Consider the following 15,141-nt stretch of genomic DNA (forward strand, 5'->3'; position numbering starts at 1 on the left):
AGGTATCTTAAAGAGTATTGATTCTTCAATAATATTGGAGTACCGCTAATAACATCCATATATTTTTGATAACGTCTGCATAATAAGAATTTCGTTCTTAAAAAAAGAATTTTTAAATTTCAAATTATAATTATAATTGTTTCATTAAGCTTTAAGCTTTCCTAAGAAAAATCCATGTTCTGCTAATTTATGACAAAATTTAGTGTTTAAAGAAGCGGGTCTCCATAAATGTAGCACGCCAAAAAAGTGGGTCATCATGTACAATTATCGCCATTTATAGTTTACAACATATATAGTTGTTACCGTGAATGATCGAAATCAAGAGAATGTCGACTTTTACAGGTGAATGTCAACAATCACATAGTCGCTTTGGTGAATGCCCGAAATATTTGTAATATCCGATTTGATATTAATTTATTTGTTGATATTATTATATATATTCGATAGTTTAATATCTTCTGAGGATAGATTAGATGAGACATCAGTGTTCGGAGTATCAGTTAAATACATACTGGGCACTTGACCTTAAAAAAGCATTGATGTAAGGCAAAACGGGCAAATGTAAACCGGGCAGTGGCAGTGAACCTTAAAAAAAAACATTGTAGGGCATATCAAGCAAATGTATACCAGGCAGCGGCACGTAATTAGATCTAGTATATATTTCGGACATTCACCAAAGCGACTATGTGATTATCTACATTCACCAGTGAAAGTCAACAACCATCAATTTCTATCATTTACAATAACAGAATCAATTCATCGGGGATCAAACTAGGATTTTTTTTATTGAACTTAGTGAGAATTGCGAAAAAAATAGCAAATGTTAGCTGTAATAACAATTGTTAAATTAAAATATTTGTAAATGTTTCGTCCTTCAAGAAACTGAAATTTTTGTATGTTTCTTAGACTAATGGCCGAAACTCAAAACCTGTTATAAATTCCTATACGTACACAATAAAAAGCAAATGTTTCAAAATCAAAACAAAATAATAATGATTATGTAAGAAAATAATAATGTAAAAAATAATAAACATTTTTATAAATCTCTTGGGAGGATTTAATTATGAAGTAATAAAAAAAAATAGGCAATTCAGAAACTTCTGGTTAATATTTCATTAAAGAAAACGAAAAAAGGTGAAAAAGACATTTTACCCTTTGCCCCTCGCAAAATGAAGCCAAACCCTTTCTTCCCTTTGTGAAGAATAACTGTTCTTGGCTCGCCAAATCTGGAAAAAAAGAATAAAAATTGGAACACACATTTGCTATTCTAATGCATGGGAAATGTCTTAAGCAAAGAAACAAGTATTTAAAAGCATAATCCTTCTGTGTACTATATGCGTCATATGCTAAATGGAAAAATTCGGCTTTCTGCAAACCCTTACCATACATATGAAATACACCATATTAATTAAAAAAGTCTCCTTGACTTTTTTAACAGTTTGACATTTTTAAGCTCATTGAAATGAAGCCAGGTCATTTTAGGCTAATAAAAATATGTTTCTCAATGGGGGTTATTGTAGGTGGTTTGCAATAAACGTATATGTTTTTAAGCTGATAAAAAAACTTTTAATTCATTGTTGAATAAGCTAGATTTATTATAATTCTTTCCTTAAAGCACTGGCATTTATGGGTGGCCCATTTTATTAAAACCATAGCAAACTCAATCCTGTTGAGTTAATCTAAGTAGATTTTACATGGGGTGATTGCACACATGGGGATTTAAACACATGGGGTGATTGCAAGTAATGATTGCTTAAGATTATCAGGCTGATTAGAAAATAATACTTTTCCGAGCAGCCTGGTGCAAAATGAAAGCAACGGTAGTGATCTTTGCAAAAATTTAGCTTACGATATATATGCGAAAAATTTCTGCTTAAGAAGTTATAATTGAATAATGGCGAAATAAAAAATTTGAGTGAAATTAGTCGAATAGTTCTTGAGAAATCAAATTTTAAATATGTGACTTTTTTAAAATTCTATCTCTCAGGAACTACTCAACCGATTTCGCTCAAATTTTGTATTTTTCCATGCAAAATTGCATACTTTAAAATGATGTTGAAAAATGCATACCTTTCATTTCAAAATTTTTTCGCTGACTGTTAAATAAAATAATAAAAAAAAAATAAATATTTACTAAAACTTATTTTTTGCATGGGATTATCTTTGGTTAAGTGAATTTCCCAATTGTGTGCAAAAATTCGCTTAAAAAATTCTCGAGATATGGGCAATACACGAAAAGTAAAATTAATATTATGGGGATCAGATTTTGGACCGTTCTCCATGTTTCCCATGTTGCGCCACTCCCTGTTCTTTGGGGGTCAGATATCCGAATCCGTAGAAAAAAAAGTTATGTTTATTCAGAGAAAGTACGTTTTTGTGTCCGATTTTCTGACTTAAACTATCGTACCCTCTTGTGATATTCACCTGAATTAGTATTGAAAACGATCCAATTTGAACTGTAGGTTGAAATTTTCGATTCTTAATTAAAACAATAAAAACAAAAATATCGTTCAAAACATGAAATTCTCTTTTATTCACAACTCAATAAGTATTTATGGGATCTCTCTGGTCCCATATCTCAAAAATAAACTCACCAACAAAATAACAAAAAAAAAAAGCATAACAAAACAAACAAAAAAGCATAACAAAATTAAAAGTGAAAAAAAGAATTCTAATAAATGTTTATCACACAGCAGAGGTCGTCATAGCAACGCATGTAATGACGACGCATGCGCACTGTTTGCTATTACTCTTGAACACAGTTGAAAAGTGTGATGACGTCCAAATAAGATGCGCACGATACCAAACCCAAAACAACACCCATTTTGATAATGGGTAAAAAACTAATTAGACCGTGCTTATTTGTAGACAAATTTATGATTTAAAGGTACATAACGAGCTATTCTCTGGCATTTGGTTAAAAATAATCCATATCTTTAAAAAACAATAAGGGTTAAAAATAACACATATCTTTCAACAAGTGTAATTTTTTTTAACATCAATCATGCTCTCCCTAATTATGATAAAATGCTTCGTCCTTCTCATTGTATTTTCGTAGCCTTCAAGTGTGTTAAAAACTATTACTTTCGGCTACAAAAAAGATGTTAGTATTAGATAACGTTTTAGGTCCATTTCTCTTTATATCTTCTGTTTTTCTTTTCTTTTTACTAGTTTCACCAGGTATAAAAAATAAGTAAACAGGATATGAAATGGTATGAAATTGTTCTTACAGTGTAAATTAGTGTGTAATATCAGTGTGTAATACCAATTTATAATACTTAATATACAGGTCACAAAATGTTATCTTCACTCATAAGTTTATAGGATGCTCCAAATTTTAAATGCTAAATCAAAAGGGGGTAGACGTTTTACTTTTACATTATTCTTTTAAGTTTTCCCTTTTGTAATGAAAAAAAAATTCCATTCAATACTTTTTTATCCAATTTGGGGTTAATTAAATGTGCTTTTAGAATACGTCTACTCACTTGAATTAAAATAGTTAAGACTTTTAAATGAAATTTTCTATTTTTTAAAATTCCATTCCAAAGGGTTATAGATCTAGATAAACTTCCTTTAAGTTCTACTTCATTTTTAGTTTTAAGGTAAAAAGAAATATTTTTTATTTTTTCCACTTACTATCCATTTTCCGGTTATCGGTTTTACAAAAAAAAAGGAAAATGTTTAAGCTTCCGGTAAAGGGAATTAATTTTCAACTAACATTTAATTATAATTAATGAAATATTGAATGTTTCATGAAACGTAGAATGCTTTGTTTAAAGTGAAACAACTATAAAACATGCATGTTTATATATATATATATTTTTTTATTTATGAAAAAATGCGACTATTGATATCCAGATCTTCAATAATTAATTAAATTAATAATTCTTTACATGTTAGGTGAATAGCATCATATTAACATGTTTCGAAATAACCACCTTCAGCCTTAATGTACTTCTGTACTTGAAATTAAAGTTTCAGTTACATCTTTTAAAACCTTGATTCGAACTGTTCTTTTTTAATCCTCACGTTTGGATTTTTTTAACGACTTTGAATTCCTTAAACCGTGTTCCTGAAGCAATTTTTTTGAATTTAGGAAGTTGTGAAAAAGAACCTTCTATTTATTTTTTGGACAAATTTTAAAAACTTTTTATTCCCAAAACTCACATTTTTTTTTAAAGGAACAAGGTATCGAAGACGTTAAGAAGGAAAAAAATTGGTTGCAATACAGTAGAGTCTCGATAATTCGAGTCTCGGTTGTTCGACTTTCCCATTAATCCGAACTAGTGAAAAAAAAGTCAGTCTTGCTCCCAAATAATGACAGGCGCACACACAACACGTGGAACAATTATTACGATTGAATTTACGATGATTACTACGACTGAATGTTGGAAAACGATATTTTGTGTTCAACTCTGAAATATATGAATAGTGCGTTTAAACAAAAAACATTAGACAATTATTTTAAAGCACAATTAACTTGGTGCAGTGATATAATGAATATTAAAACTTGGTTTATTGTAGTAAATGTTCCTTGATCCTCTAATGTAAGCAAATTTTCTTTAAATATAATATCTTCTTTTTTTCACTAAATACTAAAATTTAAAAACTGTTTGTTTCTATTTATTGAAATATTTATTAAATTTGACATTTTCGAAATTGGCAGTTTTCGAAAGTTTGAGGTAGGCTCTGTCCCATCCACTTCAAAATATCGAGACTCTACTGTATTATGTTTCTGTACTCATTTCATTTGTAGAACTAAAAGAATGATTGTTGATGATGATGGAGAAATACATCAACATGGATTTTAGAATTTTTTTCTTTTAAAAAATTTTATTTTTTGCATTAATACACCCATTTTTCGGTTGCAATAAAATTTTGTTCATTGAAATAAACATACATGTATTTAAGAGTTACAAATTCTTTCTGACACTTTTGAAGTCTAGTACAAAAGTGCATTACGTATCAATCAAGTGACGGTCACGTTGAAACATTTACAAATAGACGTGTAATTTACATAATATTTTTAAGAACAATTAGATAAACCTTAGAAATTAATTCTACTCCAAAGAAAGTACTCGCTGGTAATTTATATAGATACTGAAATACTAACATTATTCATTATTTTTACCTGAAATAAAATGACTGACAGTTAATTTAAAGTGTTAATGAAACTTACGCTTTCCACTTTCTGTTAGCATCTTTAACGTTTAAATTCCTGCGTCCATCTCCACGCATGCGCCCCACGGGTAAAGTATCCGCGCAGCGTATCGCCATTTCTTGCACACAGGCAGCCGGAAACAATCCTTCTTCGCCATCGCGTCTTCTTCCTTCCAAATATCCACTTCCGCTCACTCCAAGAACTGTAAATACGTGGTTAAATTAATTATTTTGCGTTATGTATGTCATATATAAAATTGGGCACTGTAAGTATATATATATANATATATATATATATATATATATATATATATATATAGAGAGAGAGAGAGAGAGAGAGAGAGAGAGAGAGATAGATAGATAGGTAGATATACATACAAAACTCACGCCTACTTTTCTGTTAGTTGTGACACTACAACAACATTGATGGTTGACAATCAATAGTTAAGAGAGGATGGGAAGAGAATGACTATCGAAATATTTAATAAATCACTGCTGAGGAAGGTGAGACGGAAAAAATCAAAACTAGTTTGAGTTCCTTGAAATGCAGTTTGAAATCCTTATTTTTTTTGTTTTGTTTTGTAGTTGTACTTTTTTGTAGATTGTTTGTGATCGAGTACAAAATGGAGAAGTTTATCCGATATTACTGTGAATGACCGGCATCAGGAGAATGTCGACTTTCACCGGTGAATGTCAACAATCACATAGTTGCTTTGTTGAATGTCCGAAGCATTTTTATATCCAATTTGATACGACTTTATTTGTTGATATTATTATATTTATTCGATATTTTAATACATGTTGAGAATAGATTGGGAGAAACATCAGTGTTCAGAGTACCGGTTATATGTATACTGGGCAGGGGCACTTAACTTTTAAAAAACACTGATGTGGGGCATACCGGACAAATCTATACCGGATAGTGGCACTGAATCTTAAAAAAAATTGATATTGGACATACCGGGCAGTGACATTTAACTAGACCTATTATATATTTCGGATATGTGATTGTCAACATTTACCGGTGGAAGTCAACTACCACGTTCGATCATTTTTAGTAAACTTTCAACTTTAAAAATGGGATACAGAACACCTATACTCTTTGCAAATAAAAAATAGGTCTTATAAGTCTGAGCGATTTCTCCGTTCTCGCCAGTTCCTCCTCTCTGTCACCATGTTTTCAAAATTTTTCACTTTTTACCCCCAGACAATATGTTTCAGTAAGACGTTGGAGTGTACTAACAAGGAAGAGCCATTAGGTGTTAACCGTTGATCCAAGACATTTTACTTAAATCATCAAAAATACTGAAATAGAGATTGAGTGGAAAAAAAGTCAATGCTAAAGGACATCTCAGGTCACTTATTTGCTATAGATGTTACCGGCATGGGCATATGGTTAAAGACAGCACAAAGGAACGTGCGTGAATTGTAACGCATTAGAGCACCAGAGGAAAAAGGCTGGAGCATTTGCATTAATTGCCTAGAAGTAACACTTCCTGGAAGATAAAAGGCTTCCGCACGGGTTACGTGAAGCAAGAAATCCGACCCTTTAAGTAGTCCGAATGTTGTGTCATTTTTTTTATAAACTTTTGCGCATTTTATGTTCATTGAATTATTATTAAATAATTTCATTGCATTGAATTGGATAATTTGAAATGTACTATACAGTTCTTGACAATCTTGAAATCCAGTTTGTCATTTTAATGCTAACAGCTCCGATTTATCATAAACCCTGAAATACCCAGGTATGGGGTCCCTAAAATTTCTTAAAGCCTGCTAAATGCTACTAATGATTTCTTTTTATGTTTTTCCTCAAGAATTGTCTATTAGAATTATGAATTAACAAAAATTGTAATAAATATGAGATCAAATTTACTTACATATCGCAATTTACTTACGCTATAAATGATTTAAACGCACTTCATAAATAAACAACAAGTAAACTTGGTTTAAAGTTACGATCAGGTGGCGTCTGGCAATTCTGGCAATTCTATACTTAACTCTTCACATTTCCTAGATCAAGCCCTGGCTGTTAATGATATTTAATGTCTAATATTAATATGGCCTAGCACATTGTACGTACAAAAAAAATGATAGATACTTTTTTTCGGTAAAAAAAAATATCCTTAACTTAAAACAAAAATGACTCTCTTATTATTAAAATGCCAATAATGAATTTAGTTTCTAAATAGAATTTTTCTCCTATTACCAAGACAAAACACGTTTCATAATGTTAAAATATAATGTCATGTAGCATAAACAATGCCATTTTTTAAAGGTTAGAATAGTTCCCTGGATCACTAAAGGTGCGATATTCCGGCAAATCAATATATATATTGTATACAGACATTCAAGTTCAGCATTGCCTCAGCAAAAGAGTTTTAGTAGATAAAAAAGGGACTGGTAGGGTGTTGGACCCATGTTCAAACGGTCTTGAGTTTGATCCCCACCGACCGAACACTCTCCGTGTAAAAAATGGTGACTGGTGCACGCTAAATGTGTCGGGGTCACAAAATCCTCCCAGTTCCCATAGAAAATCAATACCTTAAGGGGAACTACATCGGAGATCGATCGTGATCTGATTTAGGTCAAAATTACTATCTGCGGATGGATGGCGAGTGAATGTGTCCTCCCACTAAAACGGAATGTGTCGTATGAATGTTGTCTCCAAATCTTTTTCAAGGATGTTTTTCAAAGACCGTCGCCAATAGCCTATTGTGTAGCTCCAGTGCGACGTAAATAAAAGTACCAGTAGATAAAAAGGACAAGATATTTTCTGGAAAATAGAATCAGCCTGTTTGACTTACTTTCGAGGAGATCGCCTTTGGCTAGCTGTAGATGACCTGCAGCCGATGGATTATAGTCTTCTACGCAGACACAAACTGCTTCTGTCATGGGAGTAGATTTTGCGGAATCGAACGGATCAGAGTCAGTTCCACTGCTGTTGGCGCCAGCGCCACTTGTTTCGATTCCTTCTAGGTGAGAGAGACGTCATCAAAACACTTATAACATACACACTTTATTTCAATGATTCTAAATAGAATTTTCTTTACACACGATATTTTCAATACTTATTTTCACTAATATGTAATTTAATTTCCTTAACTCCGTTGAAAGTTAAGAAAAGACCACTGTGGCGAAAGATTTAAGTAATAATCCGCCATTCCATATAGTTCTGTTTTATTTAGTTATCAAACTATATAAATTTGCTTACAAAACAATATAAGAGCTTTTTAAAGTTAAACTTGTCTGTTAATTCGTTCTATCTTCTACTGTATACATATATGTAATAGAATTATTTGAAAAGGGTTACAGTTTCGTCGTATTGTTGGAATCCTAGACTTGACGACATATTTCGATATAGAAGAAAAACATTCGTTTTTGAAATAGAAACAACTGTGAGACGTTGCCAGACCATTGGATTTGTTTGGACTGTCGGAATAAATAGCTCTTTATGCTGACATACTCTTAATAAATAAAATGTGAGATAAAGAATTTTTTACTCTTGTTTCGCTGCAGAAGAAAATCGTCAACAAGAAACAATATTTATTATTCTTTCATCAGTTGATTTAAAAGCAAACAGAAAGACGTTTATTTGTTACGAATTTTTAGACATAATTTTTATTAATTCGTATTAAAAAAAACAATAGTTTTTATTCTTTAACACGATTTACGAGAGCAAGCAAAAGGAAGGCTGCACAACGTCGTTTCAGTTGGCGATGTTGATCTATTTGGCGTGCATTTAGATGCAAACAGGCTCTCTCCATAAGAATAATGTTTTTTTACTTGCGACAGAATATAATAAGTAAGACTGCTTGATAAAACGCAAAATAATATTTTGGTGAAACAAAATCATTTCCAAACTCTGAACAATCACTATCATAGTCAAGAAAAAGAGGGAGCTATGATTAAAATCATCTAAGATCAATTCACACGTCTAATAGGATTAATAAGTATTCATCTTTTTTTTACTAGGAACCAGTCTTAAGAGTCATTAGGTTTCATGTTAAACTTTTGATTTTCGATGTTTTCTTTATATTTTTTAATCACTAACAAAATCTATGATAGGCCTTTATTTGACAGCAATATACTTATCAAAAAAGTAATAAAGATGGTTCTTTAATAAATTTCGGAGAGACAGCGCTTGAAAACTTTTAAAACATATATAGAATTTTTTTCAAAACTTTGAAGTAATAAAATGATGCGATTTTAAATTTTTAATAGAGAGTTTAATTTTAACTAAATTAAATTTTTTTTAAAAAATTTAATTGTACTAAACTGATGAAGATCGCTTTAGATGCCCTTAAAAAATCTCTTAATGTAAATTACATATAAAATTAAACTTCTAAAAAAGGCTGCTTGCAGAATTGTATTATTTTTATTTTCTCAGAAAGAGTCTATAGTTATTCTAAAATTTCGCGTGCTATATTCTCCTGCTCTGTTTAGATTATGAGCTAGTAGTTTACAATCCTCCAGCATTAGTTAACGAAAATTAAGTAAAAAAATGATTAACAGCAAACTTCGAAATTTCTCCAAAGTTTGAGTTAGTTCGAGAGGAAAGAGGATTCTGAAACTCCATCCTCCTCAAAATAAACTAGTTACATTATTTAAATTATTCTTTCGCTATGATAAACCTCTGTAATGGTTGGTTAGAGTTCGTAAACGTGTTTGTTCTTTCACACGTATATTAAATTATGAGTTCATTATGTGTACATATTATTTTTATTTCCTTCCTTCAAGGATTCCTACAATTTGTTCTAGGAATGATCATTACAAAACACCCTGGAAGCGTGTTTGCAAGTGAAATTTAGTTGCAAAACTGTATGATGAAGTAGAAGAGATAAGAATGTGTCATAAATTTTATTCATTTCTCGGGATTGAATTTTTAGGATCTCGAAACCATTTTGAATTGTAATAGTATATATCAAAGTAGTGAACAATGAAAATCAATTTTACGCCAATCTAACAGCGTGTAACTTGTTTATTTAATCAGATAGCATTCAATTCTATTAATATAAAATTCAATAAAAGGGAAAACTAACAGCTTTCGACTTGTAAACATGATTTTTGTGAATAAGATACATTTGAATAAATCTAAATGTGTTGCTTTGTTTAGAAAATCCAAATTTGATTAAAACAGACTTTCTGCATGGCTGGTACAACTATTGAGTGGACAATGCTATTTAAACAAAATTATTGCTGACCATATTGTAGAAAACAACATTGTCCACCCTAAAGGTCATAGTATGAAAACTAATTCAGATCATCATGGGTTCACAGAGTTGCGGAAGAGCATGGTGAGAGGTTGGTGAGAGTTATAAATGGTGAGAGTTTTGAAGTGGTGTTGTAGTTTCAATGTGGTTCCGTGAAGATGTATTCGGCATTCAAAAATACTTCTTAGAAGACAAATACCAAGTATTCAGAAACTTTATTGCAATGAACCCACTAATGAAATTGGTTAAAACATACCATCTAGTTCAACATGATTCCGCATACATGATTTTGAACGAATCAGGATTCATGATCAGCGGTTTAGTTCTAAGTCACGTAACTTAGGAGAAAAGCATGCTGAATTAATGATTTATAATCATAGGTTATAACGACATTTTTAATATTTATTTATAGTAATAGTCAGACGAGAGCTAAAGAATGACTCAGAATAGAATGCTTGCTTCTAAAATTGGTACCCCAGGTTCGAAACCCAGAGATGTCTGGTCGATATCCTACATTATTCCCCCTCTCATCAAAACAGGGAATATAAGAAACATTTCAGAGGTGGCCGTTATGTTTTCGGAAGTAATAAATCTAAATCCGTCAAAAAAAAGTATGCATACTCAGAGAAAGTATGTTTTGTGTCTGATTTCCTAACTTAAAACATCATCTGCACATATTAATTGGCGTATTTGAGGCATATATGGCAACGTTACTTTTAAAAAGTAACGAGTAAAAGTACAAGTATTTTTAAAAAAAGTAACGAGTAAAAAGTAAAAAGTTCTTATTTTAAAAAGTAACGACTTAAAAGTACATTTCTAGGAAATCGAAAATTGAAAGTAACCTAAACTTTTATTGAATAATATTCTTATGTTCTTTAATGTTTTTGCGAAATTGTTGTTATTTATTTAATTATTTTTAATTTTGAAAGTTATGGATATTAATTTATTTTTAAATTCGGAAGAATATTATAATATAATTTTATAATATAATCGTATAATATAATTTTAAAATCAAATATAATTTTAATATCAAACTTTTTATGGATTTGCACGAAAAAGAAATTTTATCTATTGATTTTAATTTTTAGTTTATTATTTTTATTTATTTAAATTACCATTGATTTAAAATTGTTTTACTCTTTAGAAACGCGTTTTAAAAGAACAAACGTAAACAAAGCAAACACGGGGTTTCAGTTAGCTTTGTGACCCTTGAGCTAGTAAAAAATAATTGAATGTGCAGTATAAGTTGAAACAGAAGGTATTTAAACACGAAGTTGGCTGTTAATGCGTATATATTGCACATTAATTTCATAAATTAAAAAAAAAACATAAATATTATTTTTAAATATTTTTTTTTTCAAAGCTTATCGAATTTACCGAGTTTTAGAAAAAAGTAATGATTTCCTTCGATATTTTCGTTACAAATACTTGTACTTTTTCCCTAAAAAAGTAGCGAAAGTACAAGTAAAAGTACTAAATTTAAAAAGTAACGAAGTACAAGTAAAAGTACTAAATTTAAAAAGTAACGAAGTACAAGTAAAAGTACGTACTTTTTACTTGTACCGGCGATACAAGTAACGAAAGTAAAAGTACTGCCATATATGATTTGAGGTCACCCTTTCAAGTCATTAAGATTGAGAGCCAAAACCTAAGGGTTCAATCATTAGATCAAAAGTTATACAGCGTGGTCCGTTTTTTATTTTGCTCACTGTTCTGTGATACTGTGTCTTTTATGCGTTCGATTTATTAGTAAATTTGTATTTAATTTTAAGATTGCACTATTGTTCTTTTTGACCTGATTTTGAGGACATCAGAAACTTACCGTTGGAGTGGTTAGTGACTTGTCCACTTTCTTCTTCCTCGTGTTGACCATCGGAGAGGTGCGGTAAGGAATGGTTGGAGGGACAGGGAGAGGGGGGTTTCCCGCCTGAATTCACCAGTTCCAGACGTGGGTCACTGTGATTTTGACTTGTGGTGCCCATGTTGGCTGCGCTGGTCCGCCGCCTTGGATTGTAGCGGGGTGCCTCACGGTACGGCACTGTAAAGGACCAAAACCAATCAATACCGGGGTCACCTGATCACTTTTAGGCATTTATATTTACATGTAAATATTGAATCTCGTTTTTAAATTTTTTTGGACTACTGTGATATCATTTATGAAAGAAGTTTTTGGCTTTCTGAATTTATCCTGTTTTCTTTAAGGAAAAAAGTTATAATTTAAATTAAATAAATTTAGCGATTGTTTGGAATTACATATTTCATAAAAAAAAACCTTTTCACTTAAGCTTAAGAGGACGTCATACCACGAGAGAAACTTTTCATCGCCAATTCTCTTTCATCACCAATTCTCTTTCATCACCAATTCTCTTTCTCTCTTTCTCTATCCATCACTAATTTAAAAGTGTAGAAGAAATGATTTCAGGCAAACCTAGAGTAAGTCACAAAATTTCAAATACTGAAAAGAAATGTTAAAATGAAAATAAACTATGAGAATGTAACTTAGGATTACGCAATGGAGAATTTCTCTACTAATAATTTGTTTGAGCTTTTTTTTCTTTTTCAACAATTGAAATTTTATGGCTTACTCTATGTTTGCCTGAAATCATTTTCTCTTTCTTTTAAATTCTAAATCAATAATGGATGCGACAGAGTATTTGTGACGAAAAGTCTCTCCCATGGTTGGGCGTCCTCGTAAACGAAAGTGAATGGCTCAGTGTTAGAAAAGTTTTACGCAAAAAAATAATTTCCTTTTCAATTGAATCAGTACGAAACTATTGGGTTATGAAGGGAGTAATTTCGTTTTTTTTTCAAGCAGGGGACATAATTATAGTTTTTCACTGCCATATTCATACTTAAACCGCATGCTCATCATATATTTTGGCAGCTGATATAGCAAGGCTTGTTAAAATGGTTGATTAACTCTATGCAGTAGATTTTCGACTGTAGCCTTTTCAGAAATGGAAAGTGAAAAGCAGTATTTTCGAGAGATATTTTACTCTTCACTATTGAATAGGGTAAAATGCTGTTCAAGCAAGAGAATAATTATTCAATGTGTATAGATAAGATTTATTGGCAGTACTCTAGTGTCAAACCTGGTTTGCAAAATTTGGATCCGGCAATATTTCGATTACGATGCACGATGATGCACCACGACAGTTTAAGCCAATGAAGGCAAGATTAAAGAATTAATTGATTTAAACCGGGGAATAATAAATCATGAAATTTCAAAGAGAAGAAACTTATTTAATTCGAGAATTCATAATCATTTGAAAAAGCCAAGGTTAAATCTTAAAATTCGACTTAAGGATTCCTGTTTTTTTTTTTTACGAAATAAAATTTGGCCTCCTGTTACTTGCTTCTCAAAGTCAAGAATTTTTTTTAATTTCTATCACTGAATATATAGCGAAAGATATATATAGCGAAAGAATTGAAATCTTTGGGGATGAATATGGAATGCGTCACTTAAGAGAATTCATACTTGACGGGCTTGGCTTACTCGAAATAGAATGGAAAGAACAGTTGCTAGCGTGAACAGATGCCATATTTAAATAACCAATCAGGATCGAGGTACCCACACTACGTCACTTGCAGATATCCCATTGAATTATCAACAAAAATGTTGCGGTCTCTACAAAAATTTTTAGAGGGCAAAACCTCTTTACTTATAAGGTAGTTAAAAATAATTTTTTTTTACCTGCAAAAAAAAAGTTTTATGTACATGAAATCATGATACTGCCAAAAGGATGGCAAAAAGCATTGGACCAAAATGGATAATACATGATTCCATAAAATACTTATTTACTATAACAAAAATCACTTTTTTTCATAAAAGGAAACGCAATTACTCTCCGAATAATCCAATAGGTAGCACTGAATTTGTTTAACTTATCAATCAACAGATTATGAATTCCTACATTTTTTCAAAATTAAATAAGTCGTTGTTAAAAGTATTCAACTCCTCATTGTTAGTTTGAAATTAAAAAGAAATAGTAGTTGCTAGAAATTTGAAATTTAACATAGATTTGCTAACGATAATTTTTTAGACGGAATATACACACGGATAAGAGATCATCGATAATTTTTGAATGGTATATTCAAGTTAATTTTATAAAAAAATTGTGAAACTTTAACAAATAATGTAAACAACATCAATAATATATAATTTTGTATTATTTGTAGAATGGTTTGAAATTTAGGGAAATAAATATAATTTAATTTTAACAATAATATGATATAGAAATTTTAATCGTGTACTCTTTTTTTCAAATATGTGATACAAGTAAACAATAACGCGTTTAAGTATTACTTTTACGATGTTTAATTCGGTAAATATTATGAATATCGTTTCATGTCGATTGGTAAGTAATTGATAAGGAAATGCTCACAGGTTTTAATTACTACTTCCATAGAGTTTATGTTTCCTTGAATTTAAGAAGAGTATGGGATCCCCCTCATAACAAATTATAAAGAAATTAAATATAAAATGGATTAATGAACAAAATCTTGGGAATTTAAACTAAATAACAAGTGTAATGGTGTTAGGATAGGATTGGTGCAATATTCAGTGTAACTCATTGCTTTCTTGGGGTAATATTTTGATCAAATTTTAAAGATAAAAAAAAAAATTTGCTTCAAAATTGGCCAAGTCAAATTTTTCTTAAATTGAAAACCCAAAGGACGTGAATATGTAAAATCTTATGAGAAAAGTCAAACTAACTTTAATTCAGAAGTATTCAATTTGAAGTATATACATATTATATATATATAT

General features: G+C 30.7%; 1 protein-coding gene across 4 annotated transcripts in view; it reads right to left on the minus strand.

Annotated features, from left to right (window-relative positions):
• The window catches only part of LOC107445300 (SH3 and multiple ankyrin repeat domains protein 2), a 64,484-nt gene that overhangs the window by 24,183 nt on the left and 25,160 nt on the right, over nt 1–15,141 (minus strand). Inside the window, exons 9-12 of one of the 4 annotated variants that reach the window (XM_071186300.1) lie at nt 12,196–12,411; nt 7,968–8,132; nt 5,180–5,363; nt 1,153–1,226 (exon numbers count right to left, since the gene is read on the minus strand). In XM_071186300.1, coding sequence (XP_071042401.1) covers nt 1,153–1,226; nt 5,180–5,363; nt 7,968–8,132; nt 12,196–12,411 — 639 coding nt within the window. Of the gene's footprint in view, nt 1–1,152; nt 1,227–5,179; nt 5,364–7,967; nt 8,136–12,195; nt 12,412–15,141 lie in introns of all 4 variants that reach the window. The other 3 variants (XM_071186299.1, XM_071186302.1, XM_071186301.1) reach the window with 3 other exon arrangements.

The sequence above is a fragment of the Parasteatoda tepidariorum genome, chromosome 10 (assembly GCF_043381705.1).
Source record: "Parasteatoda tepidariorum isolate YZ-2023 chromosome 10, CAS_Ptep_4.0, whole genome shotgun sequence".
Lineage (NCBI taxonomy): Eukaryota > Metazoa > Arthropoda > Arachnida > Araneae > Theridiidae > Parasteatoda > Parasteatoda tepidariorum.